The following is a 27200-nucleotide window of genomic DNA, read 5'->3' on the forward strand; positions in this document are numbered from 1 at the left end:
AGCAAAGTAGACCAAAACTGCCAAAGGCAACAGAGATTCGTTTTACTGTTTGTTTAGCTTGCAATATGTTTTTGTGTGTCCACTGGAGACTGATAAAATAAACAAACACCCTTCTGTCAAAATGTACAGTAATAGAAGTGGAATCTCTTCTCCTTTCAAATACATTTTAAACATTAATACATGCACAGCAGTTCTTCGTGTCTCTCTGTGTGTTTATACAAACACATAAATACAAGATGTAAACATGACTTGGATTATGCCATATGGGCCAGCCTTTTTATCAGGTTTCTGAACTCCATCCTTGTTTGCTTCATTTTCACAATTGATGAAAACTGACATTTAACAATGTAATAAACCACTTGAATAAGCCTCTGTACAAATGGTGGCTAGACAAAACTGAAAACTGGGGCCATCCCCTTATGCTGGGTTTTGGCAGAACTAAACTGACAGGGTTAGCTTGCTGTGATTGGTTTGCAAAGCAATAAATCTTTCTATTTTGATCTATTTTTAAACAGAGGATTATCTGTACCCCATGAATGAGAAAGAGACTAAAGTGTTTATCAGTGTTATAATCGGTATGTCTGTTGCATAAAAGAATTCATCAAGTACTCATAAAAAGTGCACAATTTAATTTAAAGCATTTGTCAGTGTCAGCACATCCAACAAATTACAACTGCGAGTATTATTGCCAACATTTTATTATTACATTTAATTTGGTGATAGAGATTTCTGGGCATATATTACAGAGCCAGGAAATACATTTTTAAAAAACGAACAATGACTAATGGTATTAAATCATGCACTGATTATATCTTGGGAAAAATAAGACTGGTTTCGCAAGGGCAACAAGAATAAGTTACTAATTTTGTCTGAACATGACAGATTATACTGCAACACTTCGAAGGCTTTTAAAACACCCTTTCAGATGCTGAGCCTAACAACCAACTATGTTAGTGATAGGTGTGAAAGGATGATTTGAAACAAGGGAGTAGAAAGATTAAAAAGGTAACAAAGAAACTTACTTAGCCCAGAAGAGGGGAGGGGTTAAAATCAGATAGCACAAGGTGTGGGGAAACAGGCATGTAGGCAGGAGGGCCAAATACTTCCTGATTGTTTATTGACAAGCTGGGCAGAACAAAATGAGCCTATCGTAGCCCACCGGGGGCAGGGCTGGATTGGGAAGAAGGGCCGGTGTTGGAGCAGTGTAGAGTAGGCGGGTGGAAAGATTGTAAACTCCCGGTACCCCAGCCAATTAGGGAAAAGGAGGAGAGAAGAAGTGACCGGGGGGGGGGGGCAGGATTCAAAAAGGGGATGCGAGCATGTGCTCAGGTGAACAGAAAAATGGGAAAGAAACCCATTTGCAATAAAGTTTTAAAAAGAACTCTCTGCATGCTTGGAATATTTTTTCTCTTCCGATGGAAAGGAAAGAGTGATCATAACATTAGCAGAGTGAGAGAACCAGCATTGCCCAATAGACTTAGTATTGCTCAACTGGACTTAAGGTAGGAGTTTAGTTTTGCTCAGTCATAAACTCACTGCCTATCTTTCACTACTGGTTTTTAACCCATCTTACACAGTCACCTAATCCTTTATGAGGAAAAAAAATCTTAGTGCACTTAGTGCACTAAGGCTACAATCCCAAACCAGTTCAACCGTGTACAAAATTACTGCCTTCGGTAATTAGTTCTAAACAACACCAGAAGTATATGACTCTTATTACTGCTATAGCACCATCCCTGCACCGGCATCAGTAGCTTGATAAATGTATCAGTGTACTGGAGGGGTGGGAAGAAAAGGACACATCTCACAGTAGGAGAGGGGAATAAAGCATGTTTGCTTTGTTTTTCTAATTGCAGTTGCCTTCCCTAGTTCCATAAAAATCAATGAATTGGTGAAACTGATTAAGCCTCATGCAGCTCTTAAGTTACCTACATTCATAAAAAATGTTACATCTTTGTATAGAAAGTGCTACACAAGCATGTATGTAGAGATATACATACCCAGGAGCTGACAGTATATTGAGGAGGCTGAGCAGGTCTGGCCTGCAAGCAAGTTGCCTGGATGGAAGACCATATCTAGGCACCAGACAGAAGACATTAGTGCTGTGCTGAAAAATTATTCTGCCTTTTTTCAGCCATTCTTTGTCAATTTAAAGGAGCAAAATGCTATTGGGGGAAAAATCCAAGCGAGAACACTTCAAAAAAGCCTGAAGAGTTGGGCTTGGTGATCTTATATTAGGAACATAAGAACTTTACTTATGAGGTGGCTGGGATGATTGTACAAACACCTTGTTTTTCATTGTTAAACCATCTTTATATCAGTCTGTAGTCTCCTTGCTTCCCATGCTCCAGTCAAAGCCTGGAGGAAGCCCTGAAATGATTTCTCCCCTAGAGCTTCTCAAACCATGAAGAGTGGGCAGGCTGGGAGGCTGCAGAGCAGTGCTGGATGCACAACAGGAGGGAGACGCACACACACCACCATCAGCCACTTCGCAGCAACTGGATATGCTCAGAACTCCACCGAAGCAGACCCAAAAGAAATTTTAAAGCCTCCAAAACAAAGCAGAACAGTGGCAGCCACCCTCACGAGGAAAGAACAATTTCAGGAAACATGAAGACCGGTTTTTGCACAGCACTAGCTCTTCTTCTTCCCTGCAGCTGGCCACAATCACACCTCAGACTAACATCTGGAAGAAACTGGGGAAATTTCTAAGTCCTAAAGAACAACAATGAGAGGTGAGCTAAAATGCTTCACAATACGGTTTTCTCGGAAAAGATCTAAGACTGCTCCTTCCTTACCCAGGTAGAAATAACAGGCCACTTTGTAGAATTTTCCACAGATGTTCTTCAACATTTTTCTAGGCAGTGGCTGCTTTCCATTCCTCTCCCTCAAACCCAAAGACCTGGAATGACACTTGGTATGGGTCACTGATGAAGATGCCGGGGGACAGGGGGAATGTTGCTACCATCAGGAAAAAGTAGAAAAGTTCTGCTACAACTTCTGCAGATGATGAGCCCTGCTGGAGTCAAACTGTTAGAGTGTTTCTCCTCCCCGTAGAGAAATTCAGTGAAAGTGTCTCCCACTCCCCAAATTCTCTTCTCACAGAAAGAGTAGTGAATTTCAAGAGGCCTTTTATGCCCAGCTTTAAAACTCATCATGAAGTCTTTGACTAATTGTGGGGATGGACACTCGATGAGGGCATTAGAGCAGTTAGAGACCCTGATACTTTGCTATTACAGGGTCAATACTGGTGAATCCCCAAAGTAGCATCTGACTGGTCCAGCATGCTGCCACTTTCACACTGAGGCATATTGTTTCCCTCTCCTAACTCCTCTGCCTCCTGCTACCAGACCTTCTGCCACACAACATAACTTGGTGCAGAGGTTGTTTGGTGCCCTGTGGCTTTACTCTGAAACCTCTGTAAAATGTTGGGAGGGGAGGGGTAGGGAGAGCCCATTTGTGCACTTCCTGCTGCAGTATGATGAGGAGCGGGCAAAGAAAATAACAAAACTGTACCTTATCTAGGGTGCCAAAATACCCTGAGACTGCTCTGAGCAAGGCAGGTGTTGGTGCAACCCACTGTGCTGACTGAAGCCCTGGACATCAGCTAAAAGTTCTGCCATGAGTGGGCCGGTGGAATGTGGAACAATACATACTGGGAAGTAGCAATTCTGGCCAAACTGCTGTGATAACCTAGGGAAGTTGAGGGAAGTCAGCCTAGCACAAGTGAGTCCCTGTGCCTTGACAATCTGCCTGTGGGAACAGCATACCCAAGTGAATCACACACACACCCCTTCATATATGGTGCATATTTCCTGCAAGGTTTTCAAGTCTGCTTGTTCCAAACTCCATTTTGTCACTTTAAAAGCAAAGTGCCATTTGTGAACATCAATAGTGCACCAAAAAGAAATGTCCTAAACTCACAGAAAACCAGGGTTTTCTACCAATCTGAGGTCTAGCAAACCTGGCATAGCAAGATCCTCAATCACCTGGGCCAGAAGAAGAGCAAAGATCATTGAAGCCTGAGCATAAGCATCAACTTCCACTTTCTTTTGTTTCTGATTCTTTCAAAGCGAATTCTTCCTCGTGCATCTACCCAAGACAGCTCCAGGGAATGCTGAGCAAGGAGACCAGAGTGAGGTCAGATGATTTGCACCTAACCTCAGCCAGCCCAGCAGATCCACTTCTGCTAGGCATGACCCTGCCAGCTTGGCACTGCAAAATGACCCTCTTCTTGTGCATGCAAACAGAGCAAATGTTCTGGGGGTACAATCGTTGATGACAAGATCTCCTGCGAGTTTAGGCTAAAGATAAAGAGTCCTGTGCTGTAAAAGAGCTATAAGTAATCATGCATGTTAGACATGTAGAATAGAAGAACAGTTTTGAATTAAGAGATTTCATGCCTCAAAGTATACACTTTGTGTTGGGTAGTTTGCAGGAGGAGACCAAACAGAACGTTTTGCTAGCCTTGAAGCCATTTTGTGAGCATGCATGTACTCTTACCTATTAATATTTAGTGGCTCATTTTTCACGTTAGCATTGTTTTAGGTAGGGTCAGAATGGGATTTCTGACCTAGATATGTTAATTTCAAGATGGTGGCAGGAATCAGTATGCTTAAAGAAAACTGTGGACTCAAGGATCTGGCTATAAGGAAGTATTTCACAATATTGGAGAAAATAGTATTTTTTTCTCCAGTATCTGTACTCTATGTACATATGTCAACAACTTTACATAAAACTAGGCTCACTGGAAAAATTACCTCAGATCCTGACATTACAGCACAAGTGTATATATTTCAACTCAGATGAAAATCTTACCATGTTCCCAGGTAAATGGCTCCAGGTTTGCGGCCAAAATTGCCTATTTCTTTTAGCAACAAATACTTTATACTGAAAGCTTCTCAAGATTGAAATGTACAAAAGAGTCACCTCATTCGAGCTGAGGCATTAGAATGGTGTGGGACGAAACGCATTACCTTTTACCACCAGGTTTCCAGTGCTGCTGGCTGCCCCAAAATGATTTGTTGCCACACACGTGTAACTCCCAGCATCTGCTTTCGTAACACTGGAAATCTTCAGAGTTCCATCTTCCAAAATAGTGTGCCTGAGAAGATAATGAAGCAATGCTGGTAAGTCTCAGTCTCTCTCTCTCTCTCTCTCTCCCCCCCCCCCCCCCCCCCCCCTCTCGGCAGTGCCATTCTCCACATTAATTATTTACAGTTTGAACAGCTGAGAAACCACAATAGGAGTTGACTTGAGAGAATCCTCAGGAGGCTGAAATGCATTAATACTACATGCCCCATTTACATGAGTTCTCCATGTATTTACTTGAGGGCAACTCTGCTTTACACGGTGAGGAACTGGGAAGCCTTTGTGGGAAGACGTCTTTGATAACCAGTGCTCACTGTGACAAACCCTCCACGATGCAGCACATACTACTTGGGGAACCTTTCATTACCAACAACTGAAAGAAAGCCCTTTGTGTTATTTAACACTTGGCCCAATGGAGTCAGATACTGGGACTAAGACTAATGAATCTTAATCTTAGGTTAGGACATACATGGTAATTTATTTTAGGTGACACATTTAACAACACAATAATCATGATGCATGAGGCCAAAATGCCTTCTCATTTAGCATTCTGCCTCTAAAAATGAGCACTCAGATGCCCCAAGGAAAGTTCAGACAAAGAATGGAAATGGTTTCTCCCTGCTCTTTTCTCTCTAGACAGAAAAGGCAGTCTAAATTTTGGAAATGTTCTCATTGTCCAACTGTGCAGATACTGCTCTGGTAGGGAAGATATGAGTGGATAAATTCCAATGCACTTCTAGCTCTAGATGAGATTAGTCTCTACTTACAGAACTTGCTTACATAATGCAGTTTATTGGCTGTTTTTCCGCTGTACTGACCATGGCAGAATTGAGATCTGAGTCCTGCCACACAACGTCTACTGTGGAAGAGTGGAATAGCACAAATGCAAGAGGGTATCATGCTTCTTTCACTTTCACAGTTAAATGCCACATTTTCCCCACTCTCAAAAGAAGCCACTCAAAAGTGCTGGATAGTCTCAGAAGCGAACTGAAAGGTCACAACATCATTCAAAGAATCTGTACACAACCATGAGCAGGGAATGACAAGTGCATGATAAATGTCTCATATAAAAACACCCATAAATCCTTGAGGGAAGAATCCAAGCCTTCCCAGAAGTATGTTTTTAGGTAGGTATATTACCAGATCCTGAATTGCACTAAATTCATATGCTATTGTTTTATTGCCTTTAAAGTGCTGTTTCCTTTGTATACCAATTACTATTTCGTAATGTTAAATAGTGTATGACTACGAACATTAATAAATATTATAGGTTCTCAGCACAAGAAGGTTTTCTTGATGCCAATGTCAGAAGGGCAAGAAAAATGGGGGAAGGAGAGGGTTTCAAGGACAAGGTGAATGTAGAAAACAACAGTATGGCAGCGCTTGGAAGATTTCAGATCTGCTTCTCTGCTCCTTCCAAATCCTAATTTGGATACTCTTTCAGAACCTTACAGCACAATCCTAAATGCATGCTAGCTTAAAGGAAGTCCCACTGCGTTCGGTGGGGTTTATTCTTAGGAAGGTATGCAGAGAAGGAGAACAGTCTTAGCCTCTTTGAACACTTAAGTAAAAGGATATACTGACACAGAGTTGTGTTACAGTATTGCTAAGATGCACCAGTATAAATGCCTTTCTTCCCCCAGCTTCCAAGAATCTTTCATGCGCATCTTTAGATTGCTGGAACATGGGTGGTTTCTGCTCTGCTAATGGTTCACTTGCCCGAAGGTGAAGGAAACAGTCACCAAGAGGATGCTGTACAACCTCTATTATTTTCAATGGGGTTTTGCCAGATTTCTACATACAAGAACAGACGCAGTACTGAATGTTTTGCACATTACATTTTAGGCTGCAACCGTATCTACAGTTATTTCAACAGCCGGCTCCATTAAAATTAATGGTGCTTACTTTCACATAGTGAGATGAAGCAATATGTAAATGATTTTTTGAAAAGGCCATCTGAGATCCATACTTCAGAATTTTGATAACACTTGTTGAATCATTAAATTTTATTTTACCCAGGTTCGATTTGAAACACTTCCTTGACATGCCTTTTTCTCCAGCATCCAAATGTCCTACCATTTTCTGTAATTTTTACTTTGCAGGGTAATGTTAGGCTGCTGATCACCTGAAAGGATTTCAGGATTTCCAATTCCAAGGAAGTGATGCTGGTAATTCCAGTACGAGCTCTGTGTGCCTTGAGGGCTTAGTATTACTTTACTGAATACAAATCTGTGCAGCTTGTATCTGTGAACCTGAGACATAACGCTGGCTCTCCGTACCAAGTGGATGTCAGAAAGCATTGTATGGCAGATGTTAAAACTCGAAGCAAGCAACCAAATCATTTCATGAATCCGTGCAGCCAAATCTGAGAACCTTTCAATCGCAGATCGTACAAATGCAGGCCTAAGAAAATGGCAGTTAAAATAATAAGTATTTTAAATAAAATGTAACCTTAATATTCATCTTTGAACTGTGACTTGCCAATGAAAAGGTTTCATAGTCACTATTCTAGGCATTAATTTTTGCTGCAAGTGCTCTTCTCAAAGCTTTTTGAAGCTGATGAGGCAGACAGTAACATAAGTAATTATTTTAGCATTCTGAAATTGTTCAGGGGAGGTCAGGGAATAAGATGACTTGAAGTCACTTCTGTTGCCTCAGAAATTTTTTAAGGGGATCTGGTTAAACCAGGGAGAAAGACCATCTGAGGTGACTGAATTGTTAATTGGGTTGAAAGAGAATGCATTGTGAACAACTATGCAAAGTGACTCTATGGATAATTGTTTTTAAATGTTAGTTCAAATGAAAATAAGCATTGTTCAGCTTACTGGTAATCAAATAAGGCATTCCAACAAGCAGTGCTACAGAATGAGTCTGGGAGGAATTCCCAACTGACCCTATCAGAAAAAAATGAGGTTGTCAGAAGTGGCTGATGGGTTTTATCCAAGATGGTACAATACTGCCATATCAATATTTTTAATTTGGGTCATCACCTACGATATAAGAACAAAAGTAAAGCCATGCTGGACCAGACCAAAGCTCCATCTGGTCCAGCACTCTTGTTCACATGGTCACAAACCATCTCCCCATGGAAACCCTCAAGCAGGAGGGGGCAAGACCTGCTCCTGACCTCAGCAACTAGTGTATGCAGGCATCTCACCTCTAGTGAAGGAGGGAACACAGAGCCAGCAAGTCAAATGCAACTGTGTTCGACCTCTTTGGCTGTCTTCCACCTAATTGTAAATTAAATCCAATATGAGTGTGGTCACTATTACCTAATGTCTCAACATTTACATCCCGTAATATGTTCTGGACAATCCCATTCAGGATTGCCTCCCCTCTTGGTTGGTTCTATGCCTCACTGCTTCAGGGCACAGTCATTTAAGACATCAAGAAAAAACCTCTGTCAAAACTGGAACAAGCATTTATCTAGTCAATGCATGGGTAGTTGAAGTCCTCCTTTATTACAACACTGTCTTCGTTGGAGCCCTTCCTGATTTCATTTCTAATCTCATTCTGGTCTGGGGATAGCATATTCCCATGTCTAAGTTAGTTTTGGAGCCAGGAATGTTCATCCATTGTGATTCTGTGGAAGAGTTTTCACAGTTTAGATCATCAATTTTGCTGGACTCTATGCCCTCCTTAACATAGAGGGTGACACCTCCTCTGGTATGCTCTTCCCTGTCTTTCCTATACAATCTTTATCCAGAGACGAATCTATTTCACTGGTTATCTCGGCTGCAGCAGGTTTCTGTACTGCCCACTATATCTAGCTTCTCCTTTATCACCAGGTAGTCCAAATGTCCCATTTTGGCTGGAAGGCTTCTAGCATTTGCATAGAAACAGCTAAGCACAGTGTTCCCCTCCAGCCACATGCAACTATTTTTCTGGTACTTTATTAAAGAAATCTTGGGTTGTAAATCTATCTAGACTTAAATGGGAGGAAGTAGCACTGAACCCAGTGGTCCTTAATTCTGACTAAATGCACAGTTTTTGCTTTGTTAGTTGATTGGTAATATGAATTACAAGTATGATCAATTCAATCTGTGTATAAATAAAAATGTATATGAAAATTATGTCTGCTGTTTTTAGAGGATGCCCATCTATGTTGTAGCATACAATAATATAAAAAGTATTTTTTGTAAGGTTGTATCTGACACCTCAAAATTATGTTAAATACTTATAGTAACTAAAAAACAAAACTTATTTGATTTTTTAGTGGTACCCAACTACATGTAAAATTCCTGATTGAAACTCCATTATCTCAGGCATGGCTGGTAGTTGGACAATACTGTAGATTGATAACCTTCATTATACTTAATGCTTATTTGTTTCCAACACTCTGGAGTTCATTCTGTGTTCTGATGCCAAATCATTAGTAACATCATTAGAAAAAGTAAAGGTTTTCCTGAAATGTCTCCTTATTTATCACAAATCAACATTATTAGTGTTTTGGTTGCCATCCGTTATCATTTCCAAGGTGCAAGAAATAAGTAGCGTTACATAAATATTGTTCTTAAAATATACCATTCATCAAACTCAGCTTCCTTTGCATTGCCAAAGAACCTAATCTTAAAAGCCATTCATCTTGTCACCCTTCTTTCTCTTACTCCATATACCACACATTTTCAAAGTATCAATTGATGTTTTCATTTGTAGACCAGTTTTCCACTCAGGTCCTAAAATGTTGTGCTTAGATATCAGACTGGAAACACAGGGCCAAATACCACCACTTGTTTACCATAAGCTGCTGCCCTGTCATTTTTTCTATATTTCATTCCATCCTTTATTCTATGTATCTACCCATACTGTGAATATTTCAATGTCTGCATCCATTGTAACATCTAGGTTGGTAATGGTCACATTAACTTAAACCATTAACAGCACTGGTACATTTGTTGATATCCACAGAAAATGGATTAGGAAAGTACAGCTTGCTCCTGAAGTCTGGTATATTGATCTATGGAGCTTCTTTCCAAGTGTATGCATTGGCAGCTTTTAGATGTGATATCTGAAGCACAGATTAACAGTAATGTCATAATAATAGATATATTATCATTTATACTTTATGTATAAGCGGGGCAATCCAATATGGCCCAGGGCTTGGAAGATTACATGCATTCATGGGAAGGCAGAAGAAGCCACAGAGGCAAATGTCTCCTCTGTATTCCTCTCAGCCTTGCAAAAGGCTTAGATGGCTCATTTCAGTCATCCAAGTAATTTGCTGTGGAGTACGAGGACAAGAGCCTGAAGCATACATGCTACATATGCTGCCAGAGTCTGTCTCCTTCCCTCTGCCCTGTAAGTTTCTGAGGTTGGAATCGGAACTCCAGATTCTTCCTGTGGCAATTCAGATACCATGTAGCAACCACAGAATCATATCCTTAAACTATTATTCAGCATCATGGGATTGTATAAAGGAATGGAAATAGAAACCTAGAAACAGAGCGAGTCAGAAGTGGCCTCCCAGGCCATCTGGTCTGATCCCCGGCTCCAGCTCTGCTCATGACATGCCCACCATGAGCCTGTCCAACCTATCCTTGAACTGTTGGGGCTTCAACCATCTCCCATGGAAAGGGAAACAACTTTATTCGTATTGTGATCTGTACTTTCAGTACCACTTGAATAAAGGTAATATTTGATGCCAACTGCTACTCTACTACCAAACTGACTTTGTGCAGGTCCAAGTACTTGGTTGGATGGACTCATATCTACGGCCTACCAGAATCAGTAAAAGTATTTTTGAAAGACAGATTTCATGGCTTTCATAGGCACTGAGACTGGCTGAATCCTATTAAACCAGGACTGTCCCATCTGCATAGGCTGCCGGTCCATACCCAAGCCCTATTCTAAGTGTTTATATTAACACATGAGGCCTTAAAAGGTTTGAGGCCGGGTGACACTTCTTGCCAGCATGTCAGATTATCTTAAAATAATCCAGTCCAGTCTAACTCTACTTCAGGCAACCTCACCTAAAGAGGAGCATGTGGCTACTAGAAAAAAAAGAGCCTAGATATGGGATGTCCTCCCTAGAGAGGCTCACTTGATTGATGCCCATGTATTTTTGGCATGAGGTGAAGATCTCTTTATTTCATAGGAGTACTAATCTTTGGACCACTTCAGTGCCTTTAGCTATATGTACTAATGATTTGCCGCTGCTAGTCTTACACAGTGCACAAATGGAAGAATTTCATCTCTCAAGCATTTTTCAACACTGGTGCTAACTATATCTTGTGTCGCCGTGTCATGGGCAGGTTCCACAAATGTTGCAATGTTGATGGAGACCACTTTGAGCGCCTAAGAGACTAAACATGAACTGATCAGTACAGCACAGCTACTTTTGGCCCACCCTGTGTATACAGACAGTCCCCATGTTACAAATGAGTTCTGTTCCAGAGAAAATGGAAATTAGTCTTTAACTCAAATTTATATGTACATCAGATCATGTATAATCAACCCTACATATTCATGGGGGTTAGGGGTGCAGGACTCCCATGAAAATGAAAAATCTGCAAATATATTTAGCGTCTCCCCAACTCACCAGGGCCTCCTCTTAGCAGCAAGGAAATGCCACAGAGATTTCTCTGAAGTTAATGCCATAGTATTTACGGGGCAGAATCCAGATGCCCTGCTGCAGCTCTCCTACATGTGCTCCAGAAGTCTTCTGAAGAGTCCCCCAACACCCGGGGCAAATTTGTGGGTACGCAGGGAGGAGAGGATGTACAGCCCCATCTCATAGGTTGTATACTTCTGCTGCCAATTAACAGATCGGGATCCAACCCCAGGTGAACTGGAAGCCAAGAAGCCTCCTTTCATCTCACCATTCAGAGACATCTGCTTTTCAATAATTTATATTCTCAGGATGAAAACCCCCAGATGTCTCTGTATAGATCTTTATACTCCACATAATTGTTAGGCAATGTTTTGGCACAGGTGAGAGTCAGACAAACCTTTCCAAAAAATGTAGTGAAACTTCACATACGCTGCTCCTAGAAGAATGCCCATGAGGGTGAAGGCTGGGTACTGTTCTTCCCGTTCACCTATTTTAAACGTTCCAAACTTTGGCCTAAGTGCACCTATGAGCTGTTCGAGGATGAATATCCCATATGCCCCCATATGACTTTGGCTAAGATAAACTCTGCTTCAAAAAGCGGCACGCTACATGCTCTTTATGAATTCTGGTAAAGCTGGAGATGCATCATCCGATGCAGCAGGAAGCGGATGATGAGGCAGGCTAAGGCATCCGCCTGTCACTCCCTTTCACACTATGCAAAATATACTTGTATCAGCCATTGATCTATTATGCAGCAATGGATTTTCTGGTAATAACCATGACGTTAGACAATATTCGATAAAAACTGACGATGCAAATCTGATTCTTCTTAAAGGCTAGCATGAAGGCTACCTTTTAGTCATAGCTTTTTATCAGCAATAAAAGAGAGAGAGATTTTATACTGAAAAAGTGATACAACTGTATTTCTGAATCCCTATAGAGATAGGTCATCTTATCTACTATGTATTACATTATCTATAACATACAGCAGCTGTTGATCTTTGCTGAGAACTGTAGATTTCAGACCCACAGAGATTTAAAATACATCTGGGTTTAGCAGATAAATTGAAATCTTTTTATTAAAAGTAAAGCTTTTTTAATTCTAGGTCTTCAAAAACTGATGGGCAGCTCAATTCTAAAGAACTGTAGCTGAATCTGGCTTTGAAAAAATGATGCAAGATATCTGACCGGCTTTAGTTTGACTTTGAAAATGTTTTGTTTAAAAAGATTTGCTGATTGTTTATACTTTTGTATATTTCTATTTGCAAAATGAATTTTTCGAAGGATCACTAGAGGTCCTTCTAGTCCATTCCTCAACACCCTCCAGATGTGCTAGGATACTATTCCCATCATCTCTAGCCAGCATGGTCATTGGAATTGTGGGAGTTGTAGTCTAGTACATCCTGAGGGCACAAGATTGGGGAAAGCTGGTTCAGCAGTAAATGGAAAACTGGCTGGCCTTAAGATTCATCATGCAAAAACAACTACAAAAATGATTTCCTGATGTAATCTTCAACTTAGCTCAGTGAGTCACCCCAGCTATAAAATGCCCAGCAATCCACCATGGCTACCTTCAACTTTATTTCAGTTTAGCAACTTATATGAGGCTTGCTGCCTTTGAAAAGTTCTCAGAAACCACAGTTGATTCAGGATTGATTTCAAGTTGCTTTGTGGGTCCAATTTATAGTGCTTATTTTTCCCCCTATATAGAATTTCTTGGGAGTAGTGAAGTTTCTTCCAGGTCCTTATACATAGGATTGCACTGCTACAGTTCAGAACAACAGGTCTTTAAAAGACTTTTCATAAGGTCAGCCAAAACAATTGTAGCCTGAGCTCCTCTGCCTAGGAAAGTGGGCTTTTTACACTGGCCCCAGAGTTGTAAAGCTCATACCCAGTGGCTGTTTGCGCCATTCCCTTGCTTTTAGTTTTCAGATGGTTCATTAAGGTGGATAGTAGCCTTCAGGAATTTCTGATTGAGGAATTCCTAGTTTTACCTATTATTATACTGCTTCTTTGATTGCTTATATTGTTTTAACTTTTATTTATTAGATTCAACTTGTAAACCTCCTTGATGACCTACTAGATCAAAAAGGCCAGGGAAATACATTTCCAGTAACAATATGTTTTAGATAAAATAAAGTACCAAACACCATTCTTATAATGGCATGGAAAATCATATTGCTATAAATGCTGTAAATGAGCAAAGAATGCCGTGGTAAGTTTTCCAGACTCCAAAATATCAGCAGTGTGGGATACCACTGCAGTGCTTTTTTTGTAAGAAAAAAGGTGCTAGAACTCACATCTTGTTAATCTTTTATTTAAAAAATTATATATTCAGTTCTTAACATAAATTTAATTTATTGTATTTAAGGCAAATGTTCATAGTAAATTCCAAAGTTTTGTCCAATTCTCATCCGACAAATTTTCTCGACTCCTTTTCCTGCTGTTAGTATCTATGTGTGCTGTCATTGTGTCTGTTAATATTCTGGGCTTTTTATTAGCAGGACTGGTGGTTGAGAAGTAATTAATAATTTTTTTCATTTTTAAATTTGGGGTCACACTTTTACACTAAAAATTTAAAAAAGATTTTCAATTCACAAACTTTTTTTAAAATAAATTATTTACCTTTCACATGTAGTCAATCACTGTATACACACCCACACACATCAGTTGTGTAACAAAACATAACAGTCGCCGCCCGCAGTAAGCACTCACCGTACGACCACACAACCAGTCACAAGCCACGCAGTGCCATCACAACCAGCGTGGACGAAGTACGCATGCATCGGACTCAATACACAAGCAACCCGTATGCACTGTTTTAATGATTTTGCTGCTGACCTGCTATGCTCGACAGGGCGATTCAAATCCATGTGGACCAAACATCAAATTTACTTTTAAATTTTAAAGTTACTTTTAAAACTTGGAAAATCCATCAATAAAAGGTGTCAGAACTCCATTCCGATGCATTCTATGACAAAAAAGCACTGTACCATTGTATATATATTAATAAATGCAACTTCAGTTAGAACCTGGATTGTTAACAAGTAAGGGGTATTCTGCCCACATCAAAAGCATACATTTTAGGCCTGTAAAACTTGAAATTAATATTCAGATAAGATTAGAAATTGTACTGGTTCTGATATCTGAATCCTAAACACATGTATGTGTATCAACTTTCCCAAACATCTAGTGCCAGCACCCTGATGATGCATAGGTAAGTGTGTAGACAGAAGTAGAATTCATAGAATACTGTGCTGATTTGGACAATTCATCACATTTAATTTAGACCAGGCGTCTCAAATTCGCGGCCCGTGGGCCAATTGCCGGGACGGGTGGGGCACAGGGGGAGGGGCCCTGCGGCCTTCAAAGCGCCGGCGGCGCCCGGGCCGGCCTCCAGGAGCAACGCGGGATGAGCAGCCCACCACCACCGCTTGATGCGGCCCAGCCTCACCCAGACTCTACTTCCAGCGGCCCCCAGGTCAGTTGAGTTTGAGACCCCTGATTTAGACACAACTTTTCCACTGTTAAATTGCCTGCTCTACAGAGGAAAGGAAGAGAGAAATCACCATCCAATCCCCTCCCCCCGCCATCCTTTAGGAACTACATTTTCTCATGGGTAATGCTAGAGGAAATTTAGTGGACTTAAATTGAGATTGAAAGAGAGTAAACAGTAAGATTCAGCTTGAACAGAAACAACAAAGAATCTTGCAGCACCTGAAACACTAGCAAATATTACAGGAAGGTGAGAGAGAAGTGAGCCAACCTGGTGTACTTTAGATATTATTGGACTTCAAGTTCCATCACCTACCAGGGCTATCTTGCTGGGCTAGCTATTGGACAGTTTCGAGATGGACTTTTTGATACCACTGCTTAGACTGTGGACCCCAAATCTGCAGCAACCATACCCACTTGGAGGAAGAGAAATCTGAACCTACTCAGTCTTTTGAAGGTTGGCTGGGATTTTGCCAGCCTTTTCTCTCTTCAGCTGCAATATAAATTGTCTGGCTTGTTAAGCCTCAGTGCCTTTGTTATTAAGCGAAAGAACCTTTTTGCCCTTGTGTAGCTTAGGAGTCTTTGAAAGTTTGTCAAGGGGCTTTGCTTTCCTTCACCTTTTACACTTTGCATATCTGCCAGAGAAATGGGGAAATCTGTGTTTGAAATAAACTAAAGACTACAACACACATACATACATACTGCTTTGCCCACACACAAATGGCAACAGCAACTGCCTGTTGTTCCTGCACATTAGCCTGGAGACGCCATGTGAGGCACAGGCAGACTTCTTCTTTACTGTCACATGCAGGACTGCTTTATTCCTCGAACGGATCAGACTAGTTGTGCTTAAAGAAGAGTTGACGCTGGACAACCAAAATGGCTTTCCGTGAGCCTTTGAGGTCTTTTCTCCATTTGATCTTATCAAGAATCCTAGCAAGCTTTTTAAACTTGACATTTTCAGCACATAGCACCAGGACTTGAATTCACTTATCTAGGGAATATTAACAAATTTACAAATTGATGTGTGTGTGTGTGGGGTGCTGGTGAACAAATAAGAGACTTCTTTTATCCAAGGCAAGCTCCTAAGAGGTTTTCCGCAAGCAAGCTGTTTTTCCCAGAAGCAGGCTGATTCCAGAGTTTTAGCAACATATCCAGTTTAATAATGTCAGCTCTGATCATTCCACATTTAATACACTTAAAAACAGCTTGATATGACAAATCCAATATATGTTTACCTACATTGCCAGAAGAAAAGACTAGAAACATCAGGAGCTGCTGTATAATGTGTCAGACCTTTGGCCCATGGAGCCAGTACAGACACTGACTGGCAATGGTTCTCCAAGTTTTCAGGATGAGTTCTTCCTGGAGGTGCTGGGACCTGAACCTTCTGCTTGCAAGCATGCGCTTTACCACTGAGCTATGCCTCAGTTTACTTGGTATAGGTTGCATCCAGCTGAAGTGAGTATGTTCAAGCAATAAAAATAAGATATGCTGCTACATGTCTGATACTATGAGTGCATCAGTTTACCAGATACAAGCGTATCATGCAGATTTTGACTGTTGATTAAGCATGTGCATCAGAAATATTTCATGCTTAACTAAGCAAATTGTTTTTAATTTTCATTCCCCAAGAAAACTTATAGATGCTTGATGTCTTCTTTTATGGGTAGCAAAATATTTTTTAGTAAGAAGCTAAAGAAATGCTATCTGTGTTTCAGAAATTTTAGTCAAAACTTTCAATGCAAAATTTTTGAAACCATTATTTATATGGCGGGCTAAAAGAGTGTGCACTGATCCAGCATCATAGCAAGAGTTAATCTGTATTCTGTGTATTCAGGTTAACTGTATTTGCAAATATCATAGGCTTTACTATTAAAGCCATGTGCTATTCCTTTAAAAACAAATAAGCATGATATGGAAAAATGCCAATGTTTAATGGGTGATTTCTTATAATCTCCTTCCCAGATAATGGGGAGTTATTTTTCTCTACAGCAAAAGCTTATTCAGTGATTGGCAAACAATCTAGAGACAGCTGTGAAATCAACCAGGTAATATGCTCTAATGACTAATTCATCAGCAGGAGCTGATGGAACTTGTTGCTCAAGAGATTAATCTTCTGAATGGATGTAAATGTTTCAAAATGACAAATATTTAAAGGGAACATGATAGAGTCAGTTCTAATTCTTAGAAAGAAATTACCAATGAGTAGTTCTGCATGTCATGAGAACCCATCATAGGTAACTAGACACAGTGGATTGTCACTAGAACTGAGACTGCTTTTTGCAGGTGGTTTATTTTTGAGAAATGGGCTACCCTGACCACCCACAGCTTGCACAACCCATTACAGGTTGTGATGCTATCTGAACCCAGGAAACCTATCTTATTACAGGTTGCTGGAGACAACAAGTGAACTATTAGGCAAGAGCAGCAATTGCTCCCTTAAGGCACTTGGAGATCTCATCTATACTGTTGCCAATGGTGTTCTGGGGCAACTGTCGCTGGCTTGTTACTAGGGTTTCTATGAAGAAATGTGCACAATTGAGACTGTGAGTTTTTAAAAACCAGTGTTTTGCAGGTGTGCAGTTATGGCAACTTGAAGCGAAGTCTTGCCTAGCCAATGTCCTGGTAAGTATCCACTTTCCTAGTGCAGTACATAACATCCATGGATGTTGATAAAGGAAGGTTGTATATAGATTAATCTGCACACACTTTACAGTTGACCAAAAAGCCAACAACATAATTCTTCAGACTTGATGTCCCAAGTTGATGATCTGGAAATGGCAATGGTCATGTGAAGTTTACTCAAAATTGCACCTGCATGTTATCTAATCCATACAGAGAGTCAATCTTGTGCCCATGAATTAGATGTTTTCTCAACATAGTTTGTCCTTCAATGCTTGAAAATCACACTGCTGCAGCTTTACTGCAAGGTGAGCCATTTGATATTAATGGCTCTCTGCTTAGAAGATCAAGTCCCCAAATAGCCCTATGGAGTGTCCACTTTGTATAAAGCTGGACTTTGAAGGGATAGAAATGTTCTGAGGCAATAGAGAGTAATTCAGAGAATGCTGGGCATGCATATGGCATGTAGAAATCTGAGGATGTTTGCATGCATAAGTTTCTCTATACGTAAGAGAAGTGAAATCGTTCATCAACCTAACTGTACAGAGAATTTGCTCTTTGTACTGTAGAGTGGTGTATTTACTGATGAAAATATCAGCTCTAACAGCAAGAACTCCAGCCCAGTCAATCTTATAACCATCACATCTCCTGTGGGATTCACCATTGTTCTGTGGAGGAAGCTGGGCCTGAAATATCCTCCTTGTTGTTATGTGCTGTCATCTCCAACTTATGGAAACCCTTTGAATGAAAGCCTCAAAAACGTCCTATTCATGACAGCCCTACTCTTGTAAATTCAAGAATGTGGCCTCTTTATGGAGTCAATCCATCTCATATTTGGTTTTCCTTTTCTTTTATTGCCTTCAACTTTCCCTAACATTATTGTCTTCTCAAGGACACTTTGCCTTCTCATGATGTGTACAAAGTGCGATAGCCTGAGTTTTGTCATTTTTGCTTCTGTGGAAATCTCTGGCTTGATTTGACCTAGAACTCACTTGTTCATCTTTCTGCCAGTCCAGGGTATTTGCAAAGCTCTCCTCCAGCACCATGTTTCAGATGCATCAATTTTATTTCTGTCAGATTTCTTCACTGCCCAGTTTTCACATGCATATATAGTGATCTTTTCTAATTCCCTCACTGCTGCCTTTCCAAGCCTCAGTCGTCTTCAAATTTCTTGGTTGCAGTCTCCATTTGAGTTGGTGACTGAACCAAGGCAAGCAAAATCTTTCACAGTTGCAATTTATTTATTTAAGATATTTGTATGCTGTCCTTTGCGAGAGCCTCAGGACGGCTTACACAAATAAAATACCTATACATAAAAGTATAACATAAATAAATTAACGACCCACTCTGGCTGCAATTAAAATATGGTAATAAAATTCAATATTAAAACTTGTTAAAATATTGATTAAATAAAAAGGTCTTAACCTGGCGCCAAAAAACACATAATGACAGCGCTACACAGACCTCTCTGGGGAGCACATTCCATAGTCGGGGTGCCATCACAGAGAAGACCCTCCTCCGGGTACTCTGTCTCCTAATATCTTTCACAGAGGGTTCCCGGAGGAGGGCTTCTGCTGCCGATCTCAGGGGTGGGAGGGCAAATAAGGCAATTGCTTCACTGTTGACAGTAAAGTTATGTGCTTCATCTGTAATCACAATCTTGGTTTTCTTAATATTCAGCGACAGTCTGTTTCTCCATCTTCTGCCTTAGCAGGAGCTTCTTGTCCACATCACAGGTCATGCAACAGGATGATCAAGTGCTGGAGCACCCCCTTTTTTGGGGGGACCATCTATAGTTTTTCATGATCCATACAGTCAAAGACTTTGTTGTAACTTTTAAAGCACAGACAGGTCTTCTTCTGAAATTCTTTGGTGTGTTCCAGTAGCCAACATGTATTTGCAATAAGCTCTTGAGTGCTTTTTCCTTTTCAAATCCAGCTTGAATGTCTTCAGGGGCAAAATTCTTTGTTGTAACACTCTAAGCATCCCTTTGCTTGCATGGGAAATTAGTGCACTGGTGCCATGCCTTCACTGTTTTGCAACTCCTTTCTTGAGGATGGGAATATATATTCAACATTTCCCATCTGTGGGCTATTGTTTTGTTTTCCATATTTGTTGGCATAGTCTGGTTAGGATTTTGAAAGACTCAACCTCTGGAATAGTTCTGTTGGTATCCTATCTACTCCAGGTGCTTTGTTCCCTGAAAGTGTTTTCAGAGCAGCTTTTAGTTCACTTGAGAAAATGTATCTGGTACTATAGGCATCCATCTAAAAGTAAGTTCTACTGAGTCCAATAAAGCTCACTCCCAGATTGGGGGGTAGAGGATCATAGGTCAAATTCCAGCCACGGTTCTCTCCTCCCTCAAGTTGTACATGATTGGCACTGTGCAACTATCATCGTATCATTGGTTATGCAGGAATAAGGGTGTTGCACCAACATGTGTGCAAGCTCTAGTTTCACCTTGATATTCAGGGGCAGAAGAAACCTGCAAAAAATGCTATGTGTGATCGAGTTTTCATAGAGATCTGTGGCTGTCAGGAGACACATTCTCTGTGGCATGAATTCCTTCTTCGGCTGAAAAGGAAGTAGGAGCAGTTTCATGAAAGCTCTATAAAGCACTGGGGAGGGGTGCAAATCTTACCCCTCCTCTCCATCTCACAGGGGGAAAGGGATTCATTTTGATATAGAATATAGAAATATAATTATGACAGGAAAATCTGTTATCACATGGAATGGTCTTAAATGACAATCTAAAGAGAAGAATTGGCCTTGTATAATTAGTGACTGTGAACCACAATCACTCAGAAGAGCGATTCAATTTTGTTAGAGGTAAATTGCTTAGAAAACTCAGAGGTAAATGGAATCTTCTGTGATTGGGAGGAAGGTGGTTTGGGAATGCACCACGGCCACAGGAGAAGAACAAAGTTAAAATAAAATGAAACTTCAGGAGGTCTTTATAATTGCCAATCACACTGAGCTGCATTTAGCCTATTGCATTTGAAAAATGGGCAATTAGATTTTTTGGTCTCACCAGTTCATCGCTAATTCTTAATATTAATCTCATACAGAATGTTAAATGCACTGTATTCAAAGAAGCAAATTGCTGCCTACAACCTATTTCCAGTATTCTCACCAGGGATTCTATAGCCAAGTCAGAGATAGGCATGTACTAGTTTTTTGGCAGGTTACAAATGCTAATAACAACCATAAAAGAAAAGGATAATTTGTTCTGCTAAAAGGAGCCTTTTCAGCTATTTATTTTGCACTGTGTTGTCCAAGTGAATATGCTTCATAACAGCATTTATTAATATCTGTGTACACCAGAAAGCTCAGTTTGATCTTCATTCGAACTTTTCCCCTGAAGTACAATTTCACATTTTCAAGGCAAGCATGAAACTGATGAAACATCATCTTGAAAGGGCTGAGGGGAAGTATTTATAGTTATTAACAATTTTCATGTAGTTACAAGATTATTGAGGTCAATCAAAGTATAATAATATATCTAGGTTATCTGAGAGGAAGAGCTAAGTGCAATAATGTCATTCTTATATACTATTGCTAACAAAGGTAAAAACAGATCACATGATTCTGAAACTCCAAAGGAAAATAAGTGGTTGCTGTTACCCTAGGCTGGACGTGGAAGCAGACCAGCCCTGTTACCTTTGCTCAGATACTGAAGCATATGCATGCAAAGAAAGCAAGTTAGTCTGAGAATCTGAGCACAAATTATTCTCTTTACACCTCTGAGCTAGCTACAACCGTCATGCCCAAACTTAATCCAACAGGCCAAAGCCTTAGAATTAAGGGAGGCACGTGACCCCTCATGTCAGTGGGGTTCCTTATCCAATACTGCTTTAATTCTGAGCTTTATAGGAGCATCCATGGTGCAGAACTCAACTCTCAAGAAAGGGATGGCTCCTACAAAGCTCAGAATAGAAGCTGCAGAAATCATCTATCTCCCCTGTTGATATTAGTCCCACATAGTGGGCAACATGCATATTATCAGTGCTATTTATGCTGTTCTTCTCTTACTGTTCTCCAGAAATGGACAGAATGCAATTGTTGTGCACCCACACAGGGAAAAGTGGCCAGAAGGGCCAGAGTCTGTTGATAGATCTGTTGGGAATTCGAGTTCGGGGAGTGAAGACGAAGCAATTTCAGAATGACAGTCAGCAAATGACAGTATCGGATCAAGGTCAGGGAATGTCTGCAGTTCAAGCCCCATCTGGGTGGGAGTGGTGACCAGTCTGCCCAGGGCATGCACCAAAAGCTGAGTAGTCTGTCATGTGTAGAGGCCCCTCCTGCTGAGGAGGCATTGCTGGTTGCTAGGAGGGGAGACGGGGGGGGGATACAATTATCGGAGCTGCAGGAGGGGTGGAGATGGGCGGGGAATGCCAGCCCCCCACCCCTGAGCAGCAACGGAGAACGTCTTTTAAATGGGACCAAGATTAAGGGTGGGCTCAGAGAGGGTTCAACGCATAGAAATGTTTGACTAAAAGGAAGTGTTACAATAAATCATTGAGAAAAGGAGCTCTGAAACAGTGTGTTTACTCGTGAGAAGAACCACATTTCATGACAGCTATGACCTCTGAGGCACAGACCTACTCATGAGCTTCTAGAGAAGAAAGCAAAATCAGTGGAATAGCATAACGCAGAGACACATAATCAGTTCTTTGTATCATCTTCACCGCTTGATAGATTAGGACCCCTTAGGTACTCTGGGAACTAAGCTTAAAAAGTACATTTAAAAATGGGGAAGTGCTGTTCCATGAGAGGGAAAAAATTTAAAAAAACCCCCACAGTTGGGGAATACCTTCCTTAAGACCAATAAAGTATGCAGAATTTGGCCAAACTCAGAAGTCACACACTTTGTGGTCTTTCGGTTGGTTCTAATAAAGACGCTGCCTGGCTGTGGGTTTTGAAGATTCAGGGTATCTCTGTGAACGTCTCCAGGCATAACTGGCTCAAACTCTGGAAAATGGGCAGGGATATACAGAGCTCCAACCTGAACAAAAACGTTCAGGGCTAGGGATATATAGAGCTCCAACCTGAACAAAAGCTTACTTGCTTGGCACCATGGTGATTCACACTTTTGGTCAATTTGGTGCCTCAAATGTGAGAGGATTTTTAAGCAAGCCATTCAGGGCTTTCAAGGTCACAAGAAGCAGAATGATGTGCTTCTGTAAGTTCTCCCAGCATCAGAAGGTGAAAGTAGCTGAAACTTTTAGGTCAGCCAGAAAGGATAAAACTTGCACAAAGAGCATTCCAGTTGCCCATCTCTGAGCTAAACTTTATTACTTCTCCTCCCAAGGTACTTATATATCCAATATACATTTGTTCTCACCCCAAAGCTCAATTTTTCCAAAGAGAAAGTTCATTTCATATGATGATCTCAGAATGCTTTACTTAATTCTTATAGTCTGTCTAAAGTCCATTGAGATGATTTAGATATCATTAAGCCAGTTCCTACACAGAAATAATTGTAACTGGAGGCACCAAGAGGCTAACTGCATTCCTCAAGGTTACAAAGAAAGGTCACACAGGCGACAGGATGCTTAAGTTATGAAACTTCACTTTTGTATCGCTGTTTTAACAACTCTGTCACAGAAAAGGCAAGTTCTTCCAGTAGGTAATTTAAAGAACATACAATCATCACAACCAAGATGTCTGCAGAGCTCGATTTGAAATAATATTTTAAATGAGAAAAATATAATGTTCACAGAATTTTCTATGTAAATAAGTGCTGACATATAACATTTTATGTCCATTTTGTGAGATTAGAATGTAAGTAGCAAGTACATTCTGAGTTCATTTGTTCTAGCTGATGCCATCTGAATAGAAGCCCAAAGGCATAAACTTTGAGAAAATAAGACATTTTTCTTCGTTTCAACTTACACTGCCCATTGTGAAAAAAACAGATTACCCACTTCACTTATAATTGATATTTACACAGATCTTAAATATCTAAAGAAACATTGTATGCCACTGGGAGAAAAAGTATATGTAATGTTCATCAAGAACATCATAAAGGCAGAATTAGAAAAGGTCTTTAGAAATGTTTCCCTCCCATCTCCCCCACTATACACACTTTTCCTTAAGGCATATAATTACTGCCTTGCATTTAAAACTCATTACATGGATTTCTCAAAGCTTAGTACTGAATGTAAAATGATTATCTTGTTCTAATGATGAAAAGAACTCAGAAACTTATTTGCAACTAAACTTATTTGTCTCTCCAAAATGCCTATGATTTATGAGATCACTTCCTTCAATCTCTAAGTTGTGTTCACATGCAAAATATTTGTGCTATATGTAATCTATTATCTATTTGCACAAGCATGAAGGAAGGACAGAAGAAAGGAAGCAAAAGAAGAAGAGTTTACATATCAAGATTCTGCAGTTAAAGTCTGTGTTCATGTGAGCACACACCCCATACACGATGTTATTTCTTGCAGCCCTTTCTGTTTGTCAGGTGTCAATCAGCAAAACCACAAGTATAGAAGGAAGTCTAAGATTTCCCCAGAAGTGGCAAAGGTTAATGTAGTAATTTCATGTAGTGCACAGTTCAGAGAATACTCGACACCATACAATAGCTCTGCAAGATCAGAAGCTGGTTCCTCTCGTGTTCTACTTAAACCTGTACTTTGGCAACATGCTCCCCCGCTCCCCACCCTTTTACTAGGAAGTTGGTGGTTGTATGGTGTCTAAGATTGCAAAGTGTGAGATAGGCAGTCCCAGGGTCAAACTTCTTACTCAGCCCTAAACTCAGGAATTGTATCTGAACATCTGTTAGCACCAGATCAGAGGGAAAAGTTTCCCGGTGTTGTGTGTGAACCTGATCCAAATTGGTTGCTTGGAGATCTTATTCACAGCTCTCCGGTATCATGTCTAATTAGCAACTGGCATTGAGCAGTGAGTGATGGCAAGAGACCTGTGTCTTTAATCCTAAATCAGCAGCGAACAGACTCTGGCTTTACACACTGTTTGCACTTCAGTGGGAGATCTGAGCTCTCTCCTCCCAAGATTTATTTCCATATAATCTTTCTCCTCAATACCTTTCCTCACCTAGACTTTGATATCAGATGTAAATCTTACAGCTGGGGTGGCAGGGCACATTTGGAATTCTGGAAAACTACTGAGCCCAAAATGGCTGCCGTGGAAGGTGTGGCTGGTCACAATGTACCTATTTCCACAAAACAAACTAGTGGAAACTGAGAAAAAGTAACAAGCCCTAAAACCCAAGCGGAAGGCAGAGGTGAGGTGGATCACAAAACCACTTTCCTGCACCAATGTTTATTTTTAAGAAAGAAAACTATGGACATTTCATTTTGCATGCCAGTCTCCCAGTTAAAAAAGATGTTTAAATGTAAAATAATAAAATAATAAAATAAAATAAAAAATAAGGCAGGAGGTGAAGGGAGCCTAGGAGATGCCAAGAAAGGATCTGTAAGTCCATGGGCACCACATCAGAGACCCAAACTCTGTGAAATGGACCAACACCTCCACTTTATGAATCATGTGTTCAAAGACTTAGCCATGATTAGAGTAGAAGTAAAGCCATGAAGTAAATAGGACTTAGGTTACTAATTAATGAAACATTACTAATAAGTCCCACTGATTTCAGATGCTACACTTTAAAACAACTATGTCTGGATCCAGGCCACAGAACCGTTTAGGACATTGCCACCAACACCTAATCCCAACATCCTATCCTGGAGAAGACTATTACTAATGCCAATGGAAGCTGCCTGGAAAATTAATAGTATGCGCACACCCTGTTTCTTCCCCAACACAGCTTATCTGCTAAGGTGATCGTGGCAGCATCAACAATTATGTCCAACCCAAACTGAAATGGATTGAGAAAATCAGCTTCATCCAGCAGTACGTAGAGTTGCAAGACCACCACATGCTGGAAATATTTCCCAGTAAGAGAGTATTACAAATGGCCAATAGTTTAAATATTCCAGTCGTAAAGTATAGTTCTCCAGAAGCAGTGGTACCATTGCTTCCATTAAAGGTGCATGATACTACTCCATCTTTCAGGAATGCATTTACTTGATTTATCAAGGCAAATACTTCTGGCTATAAGAAGTCAAGAAAGTTAAAACTTGAGCATATACCTGGTAGGCTGGACTTGTCCAGGTGGCCTGGAAACGGCCCTCAGCAGCTAAAACTCATCCATTACAAATTGGGTCTCTGGACACCTGCTACAGACCACCCATCAATCAGAATGTCCCAGTATACATGAGTAATTTCTCATAGGGCTTTGCAAAACACATCATGACATATTTGGACTACATTGCAACTGGTCGCAAACCATCACCAAAAAAGTTCCAGTTGTTGTTGTTGTTAGTCGCGAAGTCGTTTCCGACCCATCGCAACCCCATGGACAACATTCCTCCAGGCCTTCCTGTCCTCCACCATCCCCTGGAGTCCACTTAAGTTCACGCCAACTGCCCCAGTGACCCCATCTAGCCACCTCATCCTCTGCCGTCCCCTTCTTTTGCCATCTATTGTTCCCAGCATTAGACTCTTCTCCAGGGAGTCTTTCCTTCTCATTAGGTGGCCAAAGTATTTGAGTTTCATCTTCAGGATCTGGCCTTCTAAAGAGCAGTCAGGGTAGCTCTCCTCTTGGACTGACCAGGTTGATCACCTTGCGGTACAAGGGACTTGCAGGAATCAAGGCCTCAATTCTTTGGCACTCAGCCTTCCTTATGGTCCAACTTTCACAGACATACATAGCAACTGGAAAAACCATAGCCTTGACTATACGCACTTTTGTTGGCAAGGTAATGTCTCTGCTTTTTAGTATGCTGTCTAGATTTGCCATAGCTTTCCTCCCCAGGAGCAAGCGTCTTTTAATTTCTTGGCTGTGGTGATCTTGCAGCCCAGGACAATAAAATCTGTCACTACCTCCATTTCTTCCCCATCTATTTGCCAGGAAGTGAGAGGACCGGATGCCATGATCTTAGTTTTCTTAATGTTGAGTTTCAAGCCAACTTTTGCACTCTCCTCCTTCACCCGCATCAAGAGGCTCTTTAGTTCCTCTTCACTTTCTATCATGAGAGTGGTATCATCTGCATATCTGAGGTTGTTGATATTTCTCCCAGCAATCTTAATTCCAACTGGTGATTCATCTAGCCCTGCCTTTCTCATGAGTGCTCTGCATATAAGATAAATAGGCAGGACGACAGTGTACAGCCTTGCTAAACTCCTTTCCCAATATTGAACCAATCAGTGGTTCCGTGTCCAGTTCTCACTGTTGCTTCTTGACCCGCATATAGGTTTCTCAAGGGATAAATAAGATGGTCTGGTACTCCCATCTCTTTCAGAACTTGCCACTATTTGTTGTGATCCACACAATCAAAGGTGTTAGCATAGTCAATGAAGCAGAAGTAGATGTTTTTCTGGAACTCCCTAGCTTTCTCCATGATCCAGC

At 40.7% G+C, this 27200-nt stretch overlaps 1 protein-coding gene across 1 annotated transcript in view; it reads right to left on the bottom strand.

Moving 5' to 3' along the window:
* The window catches only part of CNTN4 (contactin 4), a 428771-nt gene that overhangs the window by 59136 nt on the left and 342435 nt on the right, over positions 1–27200 (bottom strand). Inside the window, exon 12 of the mRNA XM_044451804.1 lies at positions 4977–5104. Coding sequence (XP_044307739.1) covers positions 4977–5104 — 128 coding nt within the window. The remainder of the gene's footprint in view (positions 1–4976; positions 5105–27200) is intronic.

Source organism: Varanus komodoensis, unplaced genomic scaffold (assembly GCF_004798865.1).
Source record: "Varanus komodoensis strain SLA01 unplaced genomic scaffold, ASM479886v1 scaffold6_4, whole genome shotgun sequence".
NCBI classification, from domain to species: domain Eukaryota; kingdom Metazoa; phylum Chordata; class Lepidosauria; order Squamata; family Varanidae; genus Varanus; species Varanus komodoensis.